Genomic DNA, 17,242 nt, shown 5'->3' with positions numbered 1-17,242 from the left:
ACACTGCACCTTTAACATCTCTTGCGTTTAACGCTTCATTCACATCTGGTGTGAACGCACCATTAGAAAGCAGCTGCCTGTATGAAATGTATACAGTGAAGTAACTTGTGTGGGATTGCTTGCAGATCCATGCGCTGTACCGGACCACCGGTGCCAGCTTTGAGAAGGCGCAACAGGAATTCGCCACCGGCGTCATGGCCAATAAGACGGTGCAGACCGCCGCCGCTAACGCCGCTTCCAATGCTGCCCGGGGAGCCTTTAAAGAGCAGATCTGAGAGCTTTGACCCACCCCTGCTCTCTCTGTCCAAGCTACTCTGACCTCCCATCCCCTCCTCATCATCTCTCCTAACTGTACTTACAGTCATTCATAAGCCATGACTGGCTGCTCAACACCACACCACTCTCATTGACTTAATGCACTCCTGTGACTGACTGAGACCCCGCCCCCAGCCCCTCCCCTCTTGTCAATCATCAGGTGTGCCCGCCTGGTCTTTACTTTGAGTGTGTGTGGAATGCCTACCTACTCTCGAGTGTGTGCTTATGTGTGTCAAGTTGTCACTTTATTTGTTCACGTCACTGAAAAACAGGAAGTGATGTCATCAGATGTCCGTGTTTGGATCCAAGGAGAAGAGAACGATTTTTGCCCTCACAGGTCTGTCTTACCGATCTGCTTTATAACAAACACACACGCGCTGAATCTCACAGAAACACTCCAGAACACGTCCGGGTCATATATATACATATATAGCATATCATAGAAATTGGAAAAAAATATGATTCAGATACATCATAGTTATTTCAATTTATGCTGATGGGTGCTTAATTGTAATGAAAATAATACCACAATGTTGGTCTTAATGCTCAAATAATTGGCTTAGTTATTATTTTAATTTTGGAGTGAAGTGTGCCCAACCATTTGTTTCTCCAAAAAAAAACTTCAAATGACTTTTTCCTTTAATTAAGCCAGCATCATTACTTGGAGTATCAGCTCAGAGGGTCTCTATACCTGTAAATATATAAATGTACATATATATAAACGTGTATGATGATAAAGTATTGACTGATTTTAAACATATGAATGACAATGAAAGCTTCCTGGTTTCTTTTCATAGTCGAATTGTTGTGGAATGTAAATCAAGTCTTTAATATAAAGGTAAAACACTCGGGATGTGATCCTGCACATGCATGGGAAGCCTGCTGACCCGTAAACCGGCTCTCGTTTTTGCCAGGGTTACGTACTTAAAGATAACACTTTAATGGGGGTAAAATAATAGAAAAGTAATCTTAACATCACACCCCCCATACTGCACATTGCTGAAGTCACACGACGTGTGTTAGTGTAAGACCTTGCCGTGTTGGGCTGGATCAGTACCGTTAGATCACCTGATGTTGGATCCTTTAGACTTTAGTCGCGTAGGCGCTGTATTTAATGAAATGATAGACAGGCTGTTTGTCTTTACACTCTTAAAAAATAAAGATGCTTGATGATGTCATAAAAGAACCATTTTTGGCTAAATGGTTCCATGAAGAACCTTTCTGATTATATAAAGGTTTAAAAGAAAAAAAATAAAGCACCTTTATTTTAAGATTGTATGTAATTGGCTCATTTAAATCAATTATATAAGCTAGTCTTTTAAATGATTTAACCACAAATTTATTCCTAACTTAAACTGATTCTGGATTCCCACAGCCTCTTTCAGATTAAACATGACGTCTGCTATGACTAAAGCTCATCACAGTGCTAACTGATTTGTTCGCTGTTGTTTGTCTATTGGTTTGTCGTTTTGTGTCTGCGTAGATGTGTGACGCACCTGCTTGCGTCTGAAATTGTTTTTCCTCACTTTTTTTTATTAAGTGAAGCAGAAAACCTTGTAGCCTTGGTTACTGTCACCGAGAGACAGACAAGTTTTGTAATTATGGGATATGCATCAAGATTCAAACATATCTTGATCTTAACATTTCAGCAACAGTCTGTGTGTGTGTGTTTGTTTGAAATGTGTCTGCATTATAACTTTATAAATAAAGTTCATACTGGAATTCTGTCAACATACACACATCCTCATGTCAATCCAAACCCTTTTATTTCTGACATGCACTGCAAAAAAAATGAAAATTCTTCAATTAAGATGTATTTTCTTGATGAGCAAAATTACCTAAGGAAATAAGTTTTTCATTTAAGTGACTTTGTGCTTAAAACAAGCAAAAAATCTGCCAATGCAAATTTTTAATAAATTTTTCTTGATATTTTCTTGAATTATGTGTTTAAGAAAAAAGTGAAGGATATTTTTTTTACCCTATTGACAGATTTTTTTTTTTGCTTGTTTCGATGCACAAATTCCTTTACATTGTATATTTTTGGTCTAAAAACTAGACTTGTTTTCTGAAATGAATTTGTGCTTAAAACAAACAAAAATCTGATAATGGGGTAAGCTAATTTTTTATGAATTGTTCTTGAATTAAGGGTTTAAAAAAAATTTAAGATTATTTCTTACCCCAATGATGATTTTTTTTCTTTTCCTTTTTGATTGTTTTAAGCACACATTCATTTTAAAAATAAGTCTATAGTTTTTAGAACAAAAATATACAATTTAAGTGAATTTGTGCCTAAAACAAGCAAAAAATCTGCCAATTGGGTAAGAAAAAAAATATTTTTCTTAAACACTTAATTCAAGAAAATTATTGCTTGTTTTAAGCACAAATTCGTTTCAGAAAATAAGTCTAGTTTTTAGACCAAAAATCTACATTTTAAATAAATTTGTTCAAGTTAAAAAAAATCTTTATTGCCTTTTTTATTAATTTTTTAAATTATAAATCAATTGTGATATTAATTGTAGCTTTATTTGCTCATTTCAAGCACAAATTTAGTTTAATTTTTAATTTAATTGTGTGAAATTCATTTTAAATAAATTTGTTCAAGTTCAAGATTTTTTTTTTCTTACCCTATTGGCTTTTTTGCTTGTTTTTAGGACATATTACTTTATTTGTGAAATTAATTGTGTTTTTTTGCTCATATTAAGCACAAATTCACTTTAATTGTGAATTTAATTGCAAAATTTATTTTAAATAAATATGTTTAAGATTTTTTTCTTTACCTCATGGCTATTTTTCGTAAGCACTAATTCACTTTAATTGTATATTTTTTTTTGTCTAAACACTAGACTTATTTAAAAAGGCAATTTTGCTCATCAAGAAAATGCATCTTAATATAGGAATTTTTAGATATGTGTACTAAAAACAAGAGAAAAATACTAAGAAAGAAAGAAAGTCATTTTTGCAGTGTGGAACACAAAAGATAAGATCTGGAGACCTCAGCTCCACAAACCGACTCCTGCATTGTATTCTGTAGCTTCAGAAGATTTAAAATAAAGTGTGTGGTCGGATACAGAAGTGATATATCTGTAATGTATGTTTTTTTTAATGGTTTTCCCCTAATTTGTGAAGCTTAGCCGGCTCATGGAGTGTTCATCTTATTTTGTGTTCTGCAAAGGAAAGAAAATGATTCAGGTTTGAAATGGCACGAAGGTGATTGTGTAAATGTTTTCATTCACGGTTGAATTATTCTCTATAGGTTATTATGACTTGAAAGTTTAATATCTTATGAGTGTCATGTTTTTATTCTCTCTTCAAGTTTATTTAATCTCTTTCACTCTTTTACTGTGTGTATGGATGGGATGAGATGCTGCAAGTCGTTCTTCCTTTCATAAATACATTTCAACCAATGGCACCTGAATGTTCCTTTATTTTGATTTGTTTTGAAAAACTCTCTTGAAAGCCGAAATAGATCAACTCATTTGATTCTGTTGGGAGTGTGTGTGTGTGAAGACCGATATGATAAACTGACCTGTGACCTCTTGTGTGTGGTGCATTGAATCGTGGCTTTAATCTGACTCTCTATTTCAATAAGTGATGTTAGTTGAAACACTGATACGTGAGAAATGGATTGAGAAGCATCACTGGTTGTGCTCTGTTGAGATTTAAAACAGCAAGGATGGTTATTTGTATATTTTGTAAAACTAAAGCAAGGAGGCCTGTTGTCCTGAATTTCATCGTACTGTACAAATGCACTCGCGTCTCTCCTGTAGTCGCATGTTGAGTAGTTTGAGTTTTGTATATTTATTGTATTAACACAAAAATAAATTAAAAAACAATATTAACCTGTGTTTTGTGCTTTTTTATATATATTCCCTCATCTGATGCATGACTATTTTTAGTATTTATGGCCTACTTGTATAAATGTAAGTCCTACAACTGGTTTCAATAAGGATGTTTATTATTAATGTGTGTTAAACATAAATATTATATATGTATATACTGTATATATAATATTATTATAATAAAATATAATATAATTATTGGGATTTAAATGTAAAATTAATTCAGTCCTTTAACTTGTATTGACTGTGTTGTTAAATGAAACACAGATTTATGGTTTAAAGAGCCTCATAAAAATACAGCTCTGTGTAAATATACTTGCATCATTAAATTGATCCTCTTTTAAATACATTTATTACACTAGGCTTCTCTTAGCAGTAGTACAATTGCACATTAAACACTAGAGGGCGGTAAAGTGCATAATTTTCATCCAAAAGTTGAGGCGCTGGGCGGGTTGTGGCTAGAAGGGGTACAGCTAGGGCTAAAATCTCGCCAGAAGATCGCTGTTTTCATCCAAAACCTAACCCTAAACAAAACATTTCATGGGATTTATGTCGTAGCTGTATCATATCTAGCCAGAACCTCTACTTTTCATCCTTATCCTACCCCCAAACCTAACCCTAAACCCAACATCTCGCGAGATTTGGTTGTAGCTGTATCCCCTCTAGCCAGAACCGGCTGGACGGCTCTCAGACATGCACACCAGCGCTGAGAAAACTAACACGTACCTCATAATGACGTCACAAATATTGAATTTAAAATACAAATAATGACTTAAAGTATGAAAATATTTGTTTTAAATTAATACTTTTTTTATTGTAACTGTGTGAACATACAAACACAGTGCCAGGAGTAAACAGAGTTAAATATTACAGAAATTTGCGAAATGTCAGAGCGTCCAAAGGGGACGTTTCACAATCACGACTTCAATCAAGACTTATATTTGGTGTTCCCAGAGTACGGATGTGAAGTTTTAGCTCAAAATATCATATAGATAATTCATTATAACATGTTACAATTGACACTTTGTAGGTGTGAGCAAAAATCTGCCATTTTGGGTGTGTCCTTTTAAATGCAAATGAGCTGATCTTTCCACTAAATGGCAATGCAGTGGGCAAATTAAGGGGCGGAATTATCCCCTTCTGACATCACAAGGGGAGCCTGGGTTACTGGGTTGATCTTTTTCACATTTTCTAGGTTGATAGAAGCACTGAGGACCCAATTATGACACTTAAACATGAACAAAGTCAGAATTCTTTCAGATCCTTATAAATATGAAAAATATGGCTTAGCACCTTGAAATGTACATTTGTGTAGGAAAAATTTGCTAAGTAAGATAATTAAATTAGTCAAAAAACTGATCCTTTCCCTGACTGTTAAATTTATGACAACCAAACAAAATATCTTTGTATGACAAAAAAAGTTTTTTCCAAAATAGAGATGTGTATGTGCATTCCCAGAAAAGATGAAACGTGGATTCTTCTTCGGCACCACAAAATCAACATAGTGAGTCAATATCTGGAAACATTTTCTTTAAATAAAGTTCAACAGGGTAAAAAAGTTGAAGTAATTTATGTGATACATCCTTAACCTTATTTGTAAATAAGTATTTAAATGACAAAGTCCAAACTTTTCTCCACGGATTTTTATCAAACCGGCCATCTCAAAAGGACACAATATAAGGGATAGAGATCTCAGATTAAAATAATTCCCTTCTTCTTTTGTTGGGACCAGAGCAACTGGATAAAAAACAAATATGAACATATATATATTTAATAGCTTAAAAAAACAGAAAAAGAGAAAATAAGAAAAATGAAAGTGGGCCATCAAATTATGTATAGGTTAAAGAATACGCAGTCTCTACAATTTTAAGTAGTTTTTCTTGCTTTTTTGTTTAATGTGGATTCAGTATTATTTAGATACATGTTAAATTCTTACATAAAAAATTGCACAGAGAGCAGATTAAGTTTACAAAATTATTTTTAGACTCAGATTCATAGTATCTCAGAATCATTTCTTTAAAAGTTATTGATATACCTTTCTAAATATTTTCATTAATGAACTTATCAATTTTTTTCATTTATCTTATATAATTATTAGCTTTATATTTCTTCATGAAATGTTTGACAGGGTAAAATGTATACATTAATTTAAAAGACACTTCTTTAACTTAATTATTAAGAAAATATTTTTGTTGAAGGGAATATGATTTTTTTTATTTATTCAGAAAAAGTACAATAAAAAGCATGTAGATTAACAGATAAGGTACAAAAGAACCCGGGGAATGAATGTGAAAATAATGATTAGTACGTAAACATAGGGCCTGACGTACAACTTCCGGGCGCTTGGCCCCGCCCACACCCACATTCATGTCATACCTTTCTAATTATTTTAAGTCTACTGACAGGCCTCTGAAGATTAATACAAATACTTATTTCTTTTCTTTCGGTTAATTCTAGTAAAATTTGACTCAAATGTGTATTAAACTACTTACATTACGATTAAAAAAATTAAAATATTATCCTACATCCATCGAAGATATATCAAACATCGAATAACATTTTTAATGCATCACTTTTAATTTAAATAACTTATTTTAATGAAAATGAAGAAGATTATAACGGATAACAATTTTTTATTGTTTATAAGATGACGCCTCTGTATCCCTGCACGACACAGAAACCAGGAACTGATGCAAAAGCAGAAGTTTTCCCCTCATTATTTGACTGTAAAATGAGTCACACCTTTCTTACCTGTGCGGTCACGTGACCCGCGAGGAATGAGCTGCAGTCTTCAAGTGTGTCGTTTTAAAGACAAGAAGCACTTTCTTTATCTCAGTGTGTGCGTGTGTGTGTGTGTGTGTGAGAGTGTGTGTGCGTATTATGGGTTTGTAGGAGTAAAGCGTCTCCCAGTCAGACCAGTTTTTCCAGTTTGAGCTTGAGAACTCACAGCACTACAGCGCAGCACAGCTCAGCACAGCTCCTTCACACTAACGCGGAGCGAATATGGAGCAATAAATCAACATAAAACAACCCAAAGGATTGAAAGAATTTGGTTTCAGATCGGTAAGTCATGTTTGATTTTATAAAGTAGTTTGTTTGGAAGTGATGTTGTTGTGAAGTGTTCGGTTAAGGTGTGTCGCACCTGAGTTCCTCTACCTGTGTGTGTGTATGTGTGTGTGTTTGACTCTACAACAACACGCAGATTAGAAATAAACTGTGTTGAAGTTATTTATATACCAGCTTGTCTTCAGTAATTTCACCTAAACTTTAATTTTAGATTTTAAAGGGTGATTTAGGGCAGCAAGAAACTCTTTTGAAAATCATTTTGGCTGTGGAGTTTTTTTTTTTTAGGTTCTGTGTGGTTCTTGGTGTGTCAGTATAGATTTTGCAGTATGATATACTGTCATGAATGTGATCTTATCAATTTCAAAATGTTTTCCTGTGAGGTCATGTTTTATTGTGTTTTTTACTACATGTTTGGTAAAGCAAAAAGTTATAAAGATTTCATAAGATCTACACTGTGGGCTTGGTTTAGTTTAGAGTAACTTTGAGGAAAAGAAGTGAAAAATAAAACAGCAGTTTGAAATGAATAAAAATAAATGCAGCATTGGAGCTCAAAATTAAAAACATATTAAAGTATATGTAACTGATGGTAATAAGTCTTGGGAAATAAACATGTTTTTTGTGGCATTAAGTCAAATGTTGATATCATATAAGCAGATTAGAGGAAGACCGATAAATGCGTTTTGCCGATTAATCGGCACCGATAGTTCAATGGTGGAAAAATCGGCTATCGACAGAAATCCATGACGATTGTTTTTCCAAGTGCGTCGTTTGCTTTATATCATTATAAAGTAAGTAATTTGCTGAATAGATGCTGTATAAGCAAAGAAACAGCAGCAGGAACCTAAGTTTGTCGTCAAGGCTGACAGGACGCTAATATTAAAAAAAAAATCAGTCGGCTAAGCTGTAAATAAAATAAAGTTAATAAATGAGAGAAAGCGAACTGTATGCAGCTGTTGGCTATACGTTAGCATATCAAAATAAATCAAAACCTAATTTCAGATCTTTTTTAACATCATTTTTTATTTGATTAGATAATCATTACTTATTAAAACAGCAGCAAATAAAGTACAAGAGAGACTTCACGTATTGTAGACATTTATGTAATTTAAAAAGTTAACAGTGCAAAGTATTTACTTTAATGCTTATTAATATAATTTATTTCATTTATGACATTAGCAAATGGTTCAGTACCGTTGTTTTATTACTGCTGTTTCACTTTGAGTGCTATGTTTGTTTTTTTAACCCAGCATCTATTTTAAAAACTCTCAGTCGATTAATCGGTTACCAGCAAGTATGGACCAACCTAGTTATCGGTAACGGTAAAATCCACTACCTGTCCTCTAGAGCGGATGTCAACATTACATTTACGGTAATGCTTTACGAAAAGGTTGATTTGTTAATGCATTAGCTAACACGAACTAACAATACATCCACAGCATTTATTAATCTTAATTCATGTTAATTTTAGCGTTTACTAATGTATTTATCCAATCAAAAGTTAAACATTAGTTAACGCACTGTGAATTACTAACATTAAGATGAATAAATGCTAAAACTTGTTTATTGTTATGTTAGCTAATGCATTTGCTAATGTTAACAAATACAAGCTTATTGTAAAGTGTTACCATTTAATACTCATTGCATTTATGTCATGTTCAGAAATTGATGTTGGACATGGGATTGTAGCAGAAATTATTAATTTCATTTATATTTAAACAGATTAATGTGTATAATACTAATAACTGTTACAATCAGAGTTTTCTCTGTAGGGTCGTTGAAAAGAAAATATCAAGCATCTTTTGACTAGAAGTTACTTTTTGCCAGGGCAAAAATGTGACCCAGTCTGTGAAAATCTAGCTAAAGTAATTTTAGTGATTTACTGTTTTCTACATAAAATCATATTATACAATGTAAAGACCGTTATATGAAAATCTTGATATCTCTTATATTAATTGAGTAAAATCAGATTGAAATTAAACTTTGATGTTTTAAATCTCATTATTAGATTATGAAACCATTTAATCCAGAAAGAACTTGGAAAGTTGTGTAGAAAAGTAAAAAAAAAAAACTTATGTTGGTGTGTTAAGTATATTAAGTGGTATAGTTCCTGTTATAAGTAAAAGAATCCTGCTTTGAAACACAACAAACACACCTTTATTAGTCTTGTGTGTGTGTGTATTTCTGTAAATGTGCTTTGGGTTTCTTTCTTTCTGATGAATGAAATTCTCGTGAGTTTTTGGACGAGTCTTGACCTGAGTCTCGCTGTTGATCTTTTGTCATCTCTTCAGCATGTGGGCTATATTTACGAGACTTTGCTGAAAAGTGCCACAAAGCAGGTTTAGTCTAGATGGGACGTAAGCATTCACACACTGTGTTGGCGTGGCGTGGTTTCTGTTTCTTTTAGAATTGGCTTAGGATTTGTAATCCAAATCTGTTTTAGAAGTGTACCAGATAATGGAGCGATAACTGCACAATATAAAGGTGAAGTGAGTCATTTCTGCCATTCTCTCTGTGGTTTGTTAGATATGTAAGAAAAGCAAATGGACACAAGATTGATAGAAAATATGTTGACTAATTTTAGACTCCGTTTCCTCATAGTTGAACTTCCTCATAGTTGAACCCCCAAGAATAAAAATTGTGTCATCATTATCTCACCCTCTCGTTGTTACAAACCTGTATACGTTTCATTGTTCTGATGAACATAAAGGGTTTTTTGGCTGTCCCAGACGAAAGTTTGCCATCGTGAAACAATGGTCGTGGTTTCTGTGATCGTGGCTCTTCATTGGTAGTTCTATATCGTACAGTGAGAGAGGTTCAAAGGCGGCAATTTTCCCAGTCTTGCGTCCAAAGACGGCGTACGATAGTTTTCTGACAATATCAGATATTCAGCGTGATCAACGCACAATGTGTTTGCTTCTACGACCTGCGTACATGTATTTGTTTACCATTAGAGCATGCTGGTGAAATTGCGCTAACGTGTGACGCAGCCGTCAAAGCCTCTGATTCAATAGGTGTCATCATCGTACAGTCATCGTGCTTGTCATACCCAAGTTTAAAAGCTTCATGTCGCACTGTGTGATGATAAGGTAATTTTCTTATAAGTGTGCAAAAATCCTGCCGTGTATCCCAGGCTTAAAGGAAGATATTTTGAGGAATGTTTGTAACCAAACCGATCAGATTAGCCCCATTGACTTCCATAGTATTTTTTATCCTACTTACTCCTACTCCCTTTACACGACTTGTATAACAGTTACAATACAATGCCATGATTTTTTTAAAGTGGTACCAAGTTTTTTGGACAATGCCATAATTATAATATCACAATGTTCTTGTTAAATATTTTGGGCGAACTATATGAATACAATTTGCATGCATTAATATAGCAGTTATGGTACCATTGTATTAAAGGGGACATTTCACAAGACTTTTTTAAGAGTAGCTCAAAATACCCTACAGATAATTTATTATAACATGTTAAAAATTGCCACTTTGTAGGTGTTATCAAAAATGGGTGTGTCCTTTAAAATGCAAATGAGCTGATCTCTGCACTAAATGGCAGTTCCGTGGTTGGATAGTGCAGATTAAGGGGCGGTATCCCCTTCTGACATCACAAGGGGAGACAAATTTCAATGAGCTATTTTTTCACATGCACGCAGAAAATGGTTTACAGTGGTTTTTGGCACTTGGCCAAAAACTGAAAGTGACTTTAATATATATCTAACTTGTATATTAAAAGTTTTTGTATAGTTGAATTAACCCTGAAGAACCCGAGAACCCTTTTGGTAGCAGCAATTAACAGCGGCCAAATTTGACCCTGTGTGTTCTCCAAGGTTAATTTCATTAATTTAATAAATCTGAGTCGGACTACAAACCAAAAAAATAATCAAACTTTAAAAATTAAACAAATCTATGCTACAGAATCAGCCTTTTATCTAAATAACAAAGTAAAGATAAAGAAAACTGTTTTTCGGTGCATTAGTCTGTTTTCTGGTAAAAGGCCATTTTCTTTTTCTTATTAACCTTTCAGAAGTAAACAACACTATCACTGTCATTGTAGTTAAGTTGTAGTATAAATGTTTACTAAAACCACTACAGGCGACGTTTAGTGTGTTGTGAAACAAACAGAAACAGCATGTTTAATGTATAGGCATCCCATGGAAGACCCCCTTACAGGCAACACGTCCCTCCCATCTCCAGTTTCTCCTCTAGTGTTTCACTAATAGACGATATATTGTTACCTACAAACACATGGCATCATGGGATACGGTTCACCTCTGTTGATTCTGGAAATGTCACTGAACTGATAGTTTAGCAGGGGAAGAAAAGCTCAATCAAAACTTGAGTTTGCCGGCTCAGCCATTGAAACGCATCTCTGTTTTGGCTCACATTATGTAACCACCCTACACATAGAAACCACTTTAACCATTCAGGCAATTCCCCAATGAATACAATTAAGACCCACCCTACATTTACATATTTCATTGCATATCCAAATATCAATGTGTTCATTGGACAAACGTAGCACAGTTATCATCTGATGATCTCAAAATGACCTGGCCTATATAAATAAATAAATAGTAGTACAAACACTAAAGAGCAAGGGTGTAACCACGTTTTTTAAAATGGGACCATGTTTTTTGGACGTTACCTTTGGAGTACCATGAATATCAAAGTACATCAATGCTGAGTAATTATTCAGTTACGTGGCGTATACGTGATTAATGGCAACAAACCTTTTAGGTTTAGAGTTTAGGGTGCTTACGTTTTTGACCATGTTACATTATCAGCATTTAGTGCCATTCAAAGACCTTCATGTTTTTCTGTGATGCATTTGTGATTTTTTCCGCTAAAATAATCAGGATCACAGAGTTGGGCTGTATGAACTCAAGTATGGTTCAAGATTTATAAACATGGAGATGTAAAGAGATGTCATTTGACCGCTCACGTATGTAGACGCTTCTTCCATTTTGAAGTTGCAGACGTCACTCACAGTTTTCCACGATACCACGACATTGCGCAGCCTATGGTTAGCATACCTTGCAGATTTATGTTCCCCAATATATTTGTAAACCCCAAAAAATGGGCTAACCTTCTACAGGTGAGAATGGCTTGTATATCAACGTAATATTACAGGTTTTGAAACCATAGCATCTTTTTTTGGCCATTTTGCCTTTCATTTAACAGTAAATGAGGAAAGGATAAGGAAATGAGGATAGGATAGGGAAATGATCACCACCCAGGATTCCAACTCGGGTTGCCGAAAGTGCGAAAACACCACGTTGTCGGAGAACTTCCCACTACACCATCGGCTCCTATAGCATCTTTTAATGTCGCATAGCAAACACTTTTGTCTTGGTGTATCATTTTAGTTCAACAAATATAATATGTAAATCTACGACATTTGATCAAACATGTGTACAACTGTGGTTGTGGACACACCATTAACTTGCTCTCTAGTGTTCACAGGCTGGGTCATGGCTGGGTTGCCAGATTTGCTCAACAAAACCAACCCAATAGCCAATTAAATCAATATTAATCTTACCTTAAACTGGCGCAGCCCTTTTTGAGTGTGGGGGGCAAGGAACACCTTTAAATTAATATAACCCTAGCTTTTTTTGTTTTATCGAACAATAGACACTTTTTTATGGAAGTGTCTAGAGGTGAAAATATAATTTATTTTTAGCCGTTTACATTTATTTGTAATAAATAAAAAATTCAATATAGTATTATTTTTAATACATAAAATTACTAAAAAACTGAGGTTTGTGTTGGTTTGCTGCATACTCCTGTCACAAATGAATAAATTACTGCATTATTAATACTGCTAAAAGATTTTGAAATATAAAAACTCCATTCTTAGACCTTTCCAACAATATATAGTTTGTCGTGATAGATTAACATTTACATGAAAAATATTGAGTGATAGCACCAGTTAACAGGTTAATTTTGACAGGCGATACACATATCCTTTGATTTTAACGCGCAGAAACAGTAATCCACCAGTGATCACCACAGACTTGGCAACATCGGACCATTCCAATATGGCGGATAACTTCCATATTGTGGCCCATAGAAACAGCTGCTAATGACGTATCTATGTATTTATATCTATGTTTGTAAGAAAAGGTTTGAATTTAATGCACCTGGTTGCTCGTCCTTTAAATAATGTAGTGTATTTATTGTAGAGTTGTATATGACACGAGTGTGTTTAACATTCATTAAATTTAATAAACTGCAGCATTGTTTCACGGTTAAGCTTCATTTGTATCAAATGATACATTTTTCTGCAACACATTTCCATTTTAGCAGCGATTTATTGGTGAGATTTCTGCTTAATTAGGGTTAATATTTGTCTAAGAAATAAGCCCAAGGCCTTAAATGAACTGATTTAAACAGGTTTTTATTAGATCTTCTTCATGAGTTGGAAGGATGAATTGCATTGGCTTATGTGTGTGTTTTTAGTATGGGTGATATCGCCGAATGTGTATCCATGTGATTTAGTGTTTGTGGTTTTAGTGGGAGGGTTGAACAGTTTCTGACAGTTACACACTTTATGAGAAAGAAATGTCACAAATGAAATCTCAACTCTTTCTCTTAGACGGTGGGATTCATAAAAAATAGATCATTGAAATCCCCGAGCAAAACCAACAGATATCTCATATGATTTTTAGAAGAGATTTCTTCAAAACTGGACAGATTTACCCGATATCAAAAGATATTCTAGTCATATACTTTATATCTTATTATTATTACTCATAGTATTCTTGTATGTCCACATTAATTGTAACTCTATAATGTATGTCAGTAATTGATTCTTGATCTGGCTCTATTTGTATTTTGCATCTTGATTGCAAATGAGATTGCGGTCTCACCACCGGCACGTAATAATAGTCACAAACTCCAGGCTAACCACTTTAGTGTAGATGTGATCCGGAATAATCTCTGTTTATATAATTCAGGGTGAACTGCGTCTTCATATTGTGTCAGTGTTTAGGTTATGCCAGTAAAATCTTTTCTTCCCGAAACACAACACAAGCAAATCGCTCAGCAGAAGTTAAAGGCTTCGACTTCTGGATTTGAATTTCCTGACTTGTGAAGCAAATGGGTGAGAATTTGAATCCAGTGAATTGCAAAACTAGTTTGCACAAGGCTTCTTGAGTAAAGTAGACATCCTGAAACACTCCCATCATGTAGAAACTTGGAGGATTTCTTGTCCTTTCTTTGAAAAGTTTTATTTTTATTTTTAAAGATAACTCGCATAGGTTGTATTGTTTTTATTTTGTATATAAAAGGACAGCTAAATTCTAAAAAGTAGTTTCATTTATTTTTTAATTACATCAATTAACTTAATCCAAAACAAAAAGTGCATTTGTTTGAATAACCGTGCCAATTATTTGCATATACTGCAGTTTACTCTAGATCTGTTGTTAATTCACATACTGTATGTTTAATGGGAGATTATATGTGTGTCTGGTTGCATCTATCATGAAATATATTTGTATATCTACTGGCGCATTTGCCAAGAAACTGCAGATGCAAATGACACTTGATATTTCCAAACCACGATCATTGAGTTCATTCACAAAACATAAGCTGAAGAAAATGTTTATGAACAATTTACACTAATTTATCTTTATTAAAATGAATCACGTAAAGAACTTGTAAGATGGGAGAATTGGTTATCTTTCTTTTACTCTCTCAAACCAACCACATTAAATATTCATTTAAGTTATACATTTAAAATCATGAACATTTCCTGTCTGTATTTTAATCCGACATCCATTGGTTTATTTCTCCTGATGTTCATAGACGCGCAGGTTTTCCTCAGGTCTCAGGTTTCGGTCTCTCACAGGTATCCCTGCCTCCATTATGTTTTTGAACCCTTCCCCCATGTCAGGGCGAGACTTTGAAACCAGTTTCCCTGGGCTATCAGCCCTATAAAAGCACCTGCTGAAGGTCTTTAGGGACGTGGGTGGCGGTTCAGCGTCATCAATGGGAATCTTTGTTTTGTGCATCATGGCATTGAGAATATGCAGTGACGACTGAACAAAGATAGTGTCTATGTGTTTGACCGGGAATGTTGATAAATGTCATTTTAAGGAAATGCAAAGATCATGGAGAGAGTTTTTGTAGTTATCAAACACGGTTATTTTCATATGATGCCACACAAGTGCCATTATTATTTATACTTTCATTTGTGACCCTGGACCACAAAACCAGTCATAAGTCACATGGGTATATTTGTAGCAATGGCTAACACATTGTTTGGGTCAAAATGATCTTTTTATCATATTATTTTTATTTCAAAATCATTAGGATATCAATAAAAATATTTTGTAAATTTCCTAACGTAAATATATAAATAATGTATTTATCATTAGTAATATGTGTTGCTATGGACTTCGTTTGGACAACTTTAAAGGTGATTTTCTGATTTTTTGCACCCTCAGATTTCAGATTTTCAAATAGTTGTTTCTCCACCAAATATAGTCCTATCCAAACAAATAGTGATGCACGGATGTATCGGCCGTTTTTTGATGAATTTGAAACCATCTGTTTATCAGCAATAGCACGACAAAGACAGATACCCATTGTTTATTAATTAACTGCATGAAGGCAATACGTTGCATGTCTGTTGCATAATCCAGCATATTTCTTTTAAAGGAAAACACCACATTTTTTCAATATTTTACTATGTTCTTATCAACTTTGACGAAATTAATACATCTCTTTCTTTTTTCAATGCGTGCACTTTTAATCTTTGTACAGCGCGTCGTGAATGTGTTAGCATTTAGCCTAGCCCCATTCATTCCTATGGCTCCAAACAGGGATAAATTTAGAAGCCACCAAACACTTCCATGTTTTCCCTATTTAAAGACTGTTACATGAGTAGTTACACGAAAATAAAACTTTTGTTTGGAGCCATAGAAATGAATGCGGCTAGGCTAAATGCTAACGCATTCAAGAAGCGTTGTACAAAGGTTGAAAGTGCATGCATTGAAAAAAGATAGGTATGTATTAATTCATCTAAGCTGAGGTAAAAACATAGTTAAATATTAAAAAACAGTGATGTTTTCCTTTAAAACAATTATCAAAATAATTAAATACTTTCCAAAACAAATTATGGTTTGTCAGACGTGAGATGGGACTAAAATAGTTAATCACGTCGTGAGAGATTACTCATTCACGTGAGCCATGCGGTCAGAGTATATAGAGAGAATTGTGTTCTGGTTTTTTTTCAAAATCTCGGAAAAAGACCAAAAACCGCCAAAATTTGATCTTGGTGCCTCTCTTATTATGTTGGTCAGTTGAATGTTAAATAGATCCATACCATTTTCAGTAAAAATAATTTGATGCCGAAATAAACTAGCTAATAGGCCGACTGTATAGTATTGTACAAGTTTTTAATATCGCCCCCCAAAAATCATATCGGTGCATCACTACTAACAAACGATACATTACATTTTTTCCATTTCTATTACAAAAATTGACCCTTTACTGTCAATTAGAATTTAATTTTGCATCCGAGTGTTTTCTTTTAAAATTACACATTTAAGAAGGAGAAAGATTTATTGGGCAATTGAAAAGATTGATCTAACTCTTTCCTAATATCGACCGATACATTGCTCACTGCAATACATTGGTCTATCACTAATTCAATTTAATTTTATGTATATAACGCTTTTTACAATTGTTTAACTGTTTTAAAGCAGCTTTACATTAATAAGCAGGAGAAAATATATTGAAAGTACACAAAAGTAACAAAGTACAGCGGCTAAGATTAAACCGTACTAGGGGGCATAGTAATAATGTAACGTATAGAAGAGAGTTCAAAGTTAAGCCAATATCAGCGGTTGAAAAAAACTCCCTAGCGGTTGACAAAAAAACTCCTAGGAGAAAAAAAACACTTTTAGGGGAAACAAACCTTGAGAGAGAGCCAGACATAGTTGATTTATAGAGGATATACTATATATTAGATACTATATCATACAATTTTATGGGAATTAAATTCATATATGATA

General features: G+C 34.0%; 2 protein-coding genes across 3 annotated transcripts in view; both read left to right on the top strand.

Annotated features, from left to right (window-relative positions):
* scamp1 (secretory carrier membrane protein 1) overlaps positions 1-3,159 on the top strand; it is a 31,556-nt gene extending 28,397 nt beyond the window's left edge. For both annotated transcript variants that reach the window (XM_065243791.1, XM_065243790.1), the window contains exon 9: positions 126-3,159. In XM_065243791.1, coding sequence (XP_065099863.1) covers positions 126-275 — 150 coding nt within the window. In that variant the 3' untranslated portion in view covers positions 276-3,159. The remainder of the gene's footprint in view (positions 1-125) is intronic.
* A 3,826-nt stretch (positions 3,160-6,985) lies between these two features.
* atp8b1 (ATPase phospholipid transporting 8B1) overlaps positions 6,986-17,242 on the top strand; it is a 41,436-nt gene continuing 31,179 nt past the window's right edge. The window contains exon 1 of the mRNA XM_065243792.2: positions 6,986-7,217. The gene's annotated coding sequence lies outside the window, so the exon portion shown is untranslated. The remainder of the gene's footprint in view (positions 7,218-17,242) is intronic.

Source organism: Paramisgurnus dabryanus, chromosome 18, assembly GCF_030506205.2.
Source record: "Paramisgurnus dabryanus chromosome 18, PD_genome_1.1, whole genome shotgun sequence".
Taxonomy (NCBI): domain Eukaryota; kingdom Metazoa; phylum Chordata; class Actinopteri; order Cypriniformes; family Cobitidae; genus Paramisgurnus; species Paramisgurnus dabryanus.
The sequence above is the reverse complement of the archived record's forward strand: the minus strand, read 5'-3'. Positions and strand labels throughout refer to the sequence as shown.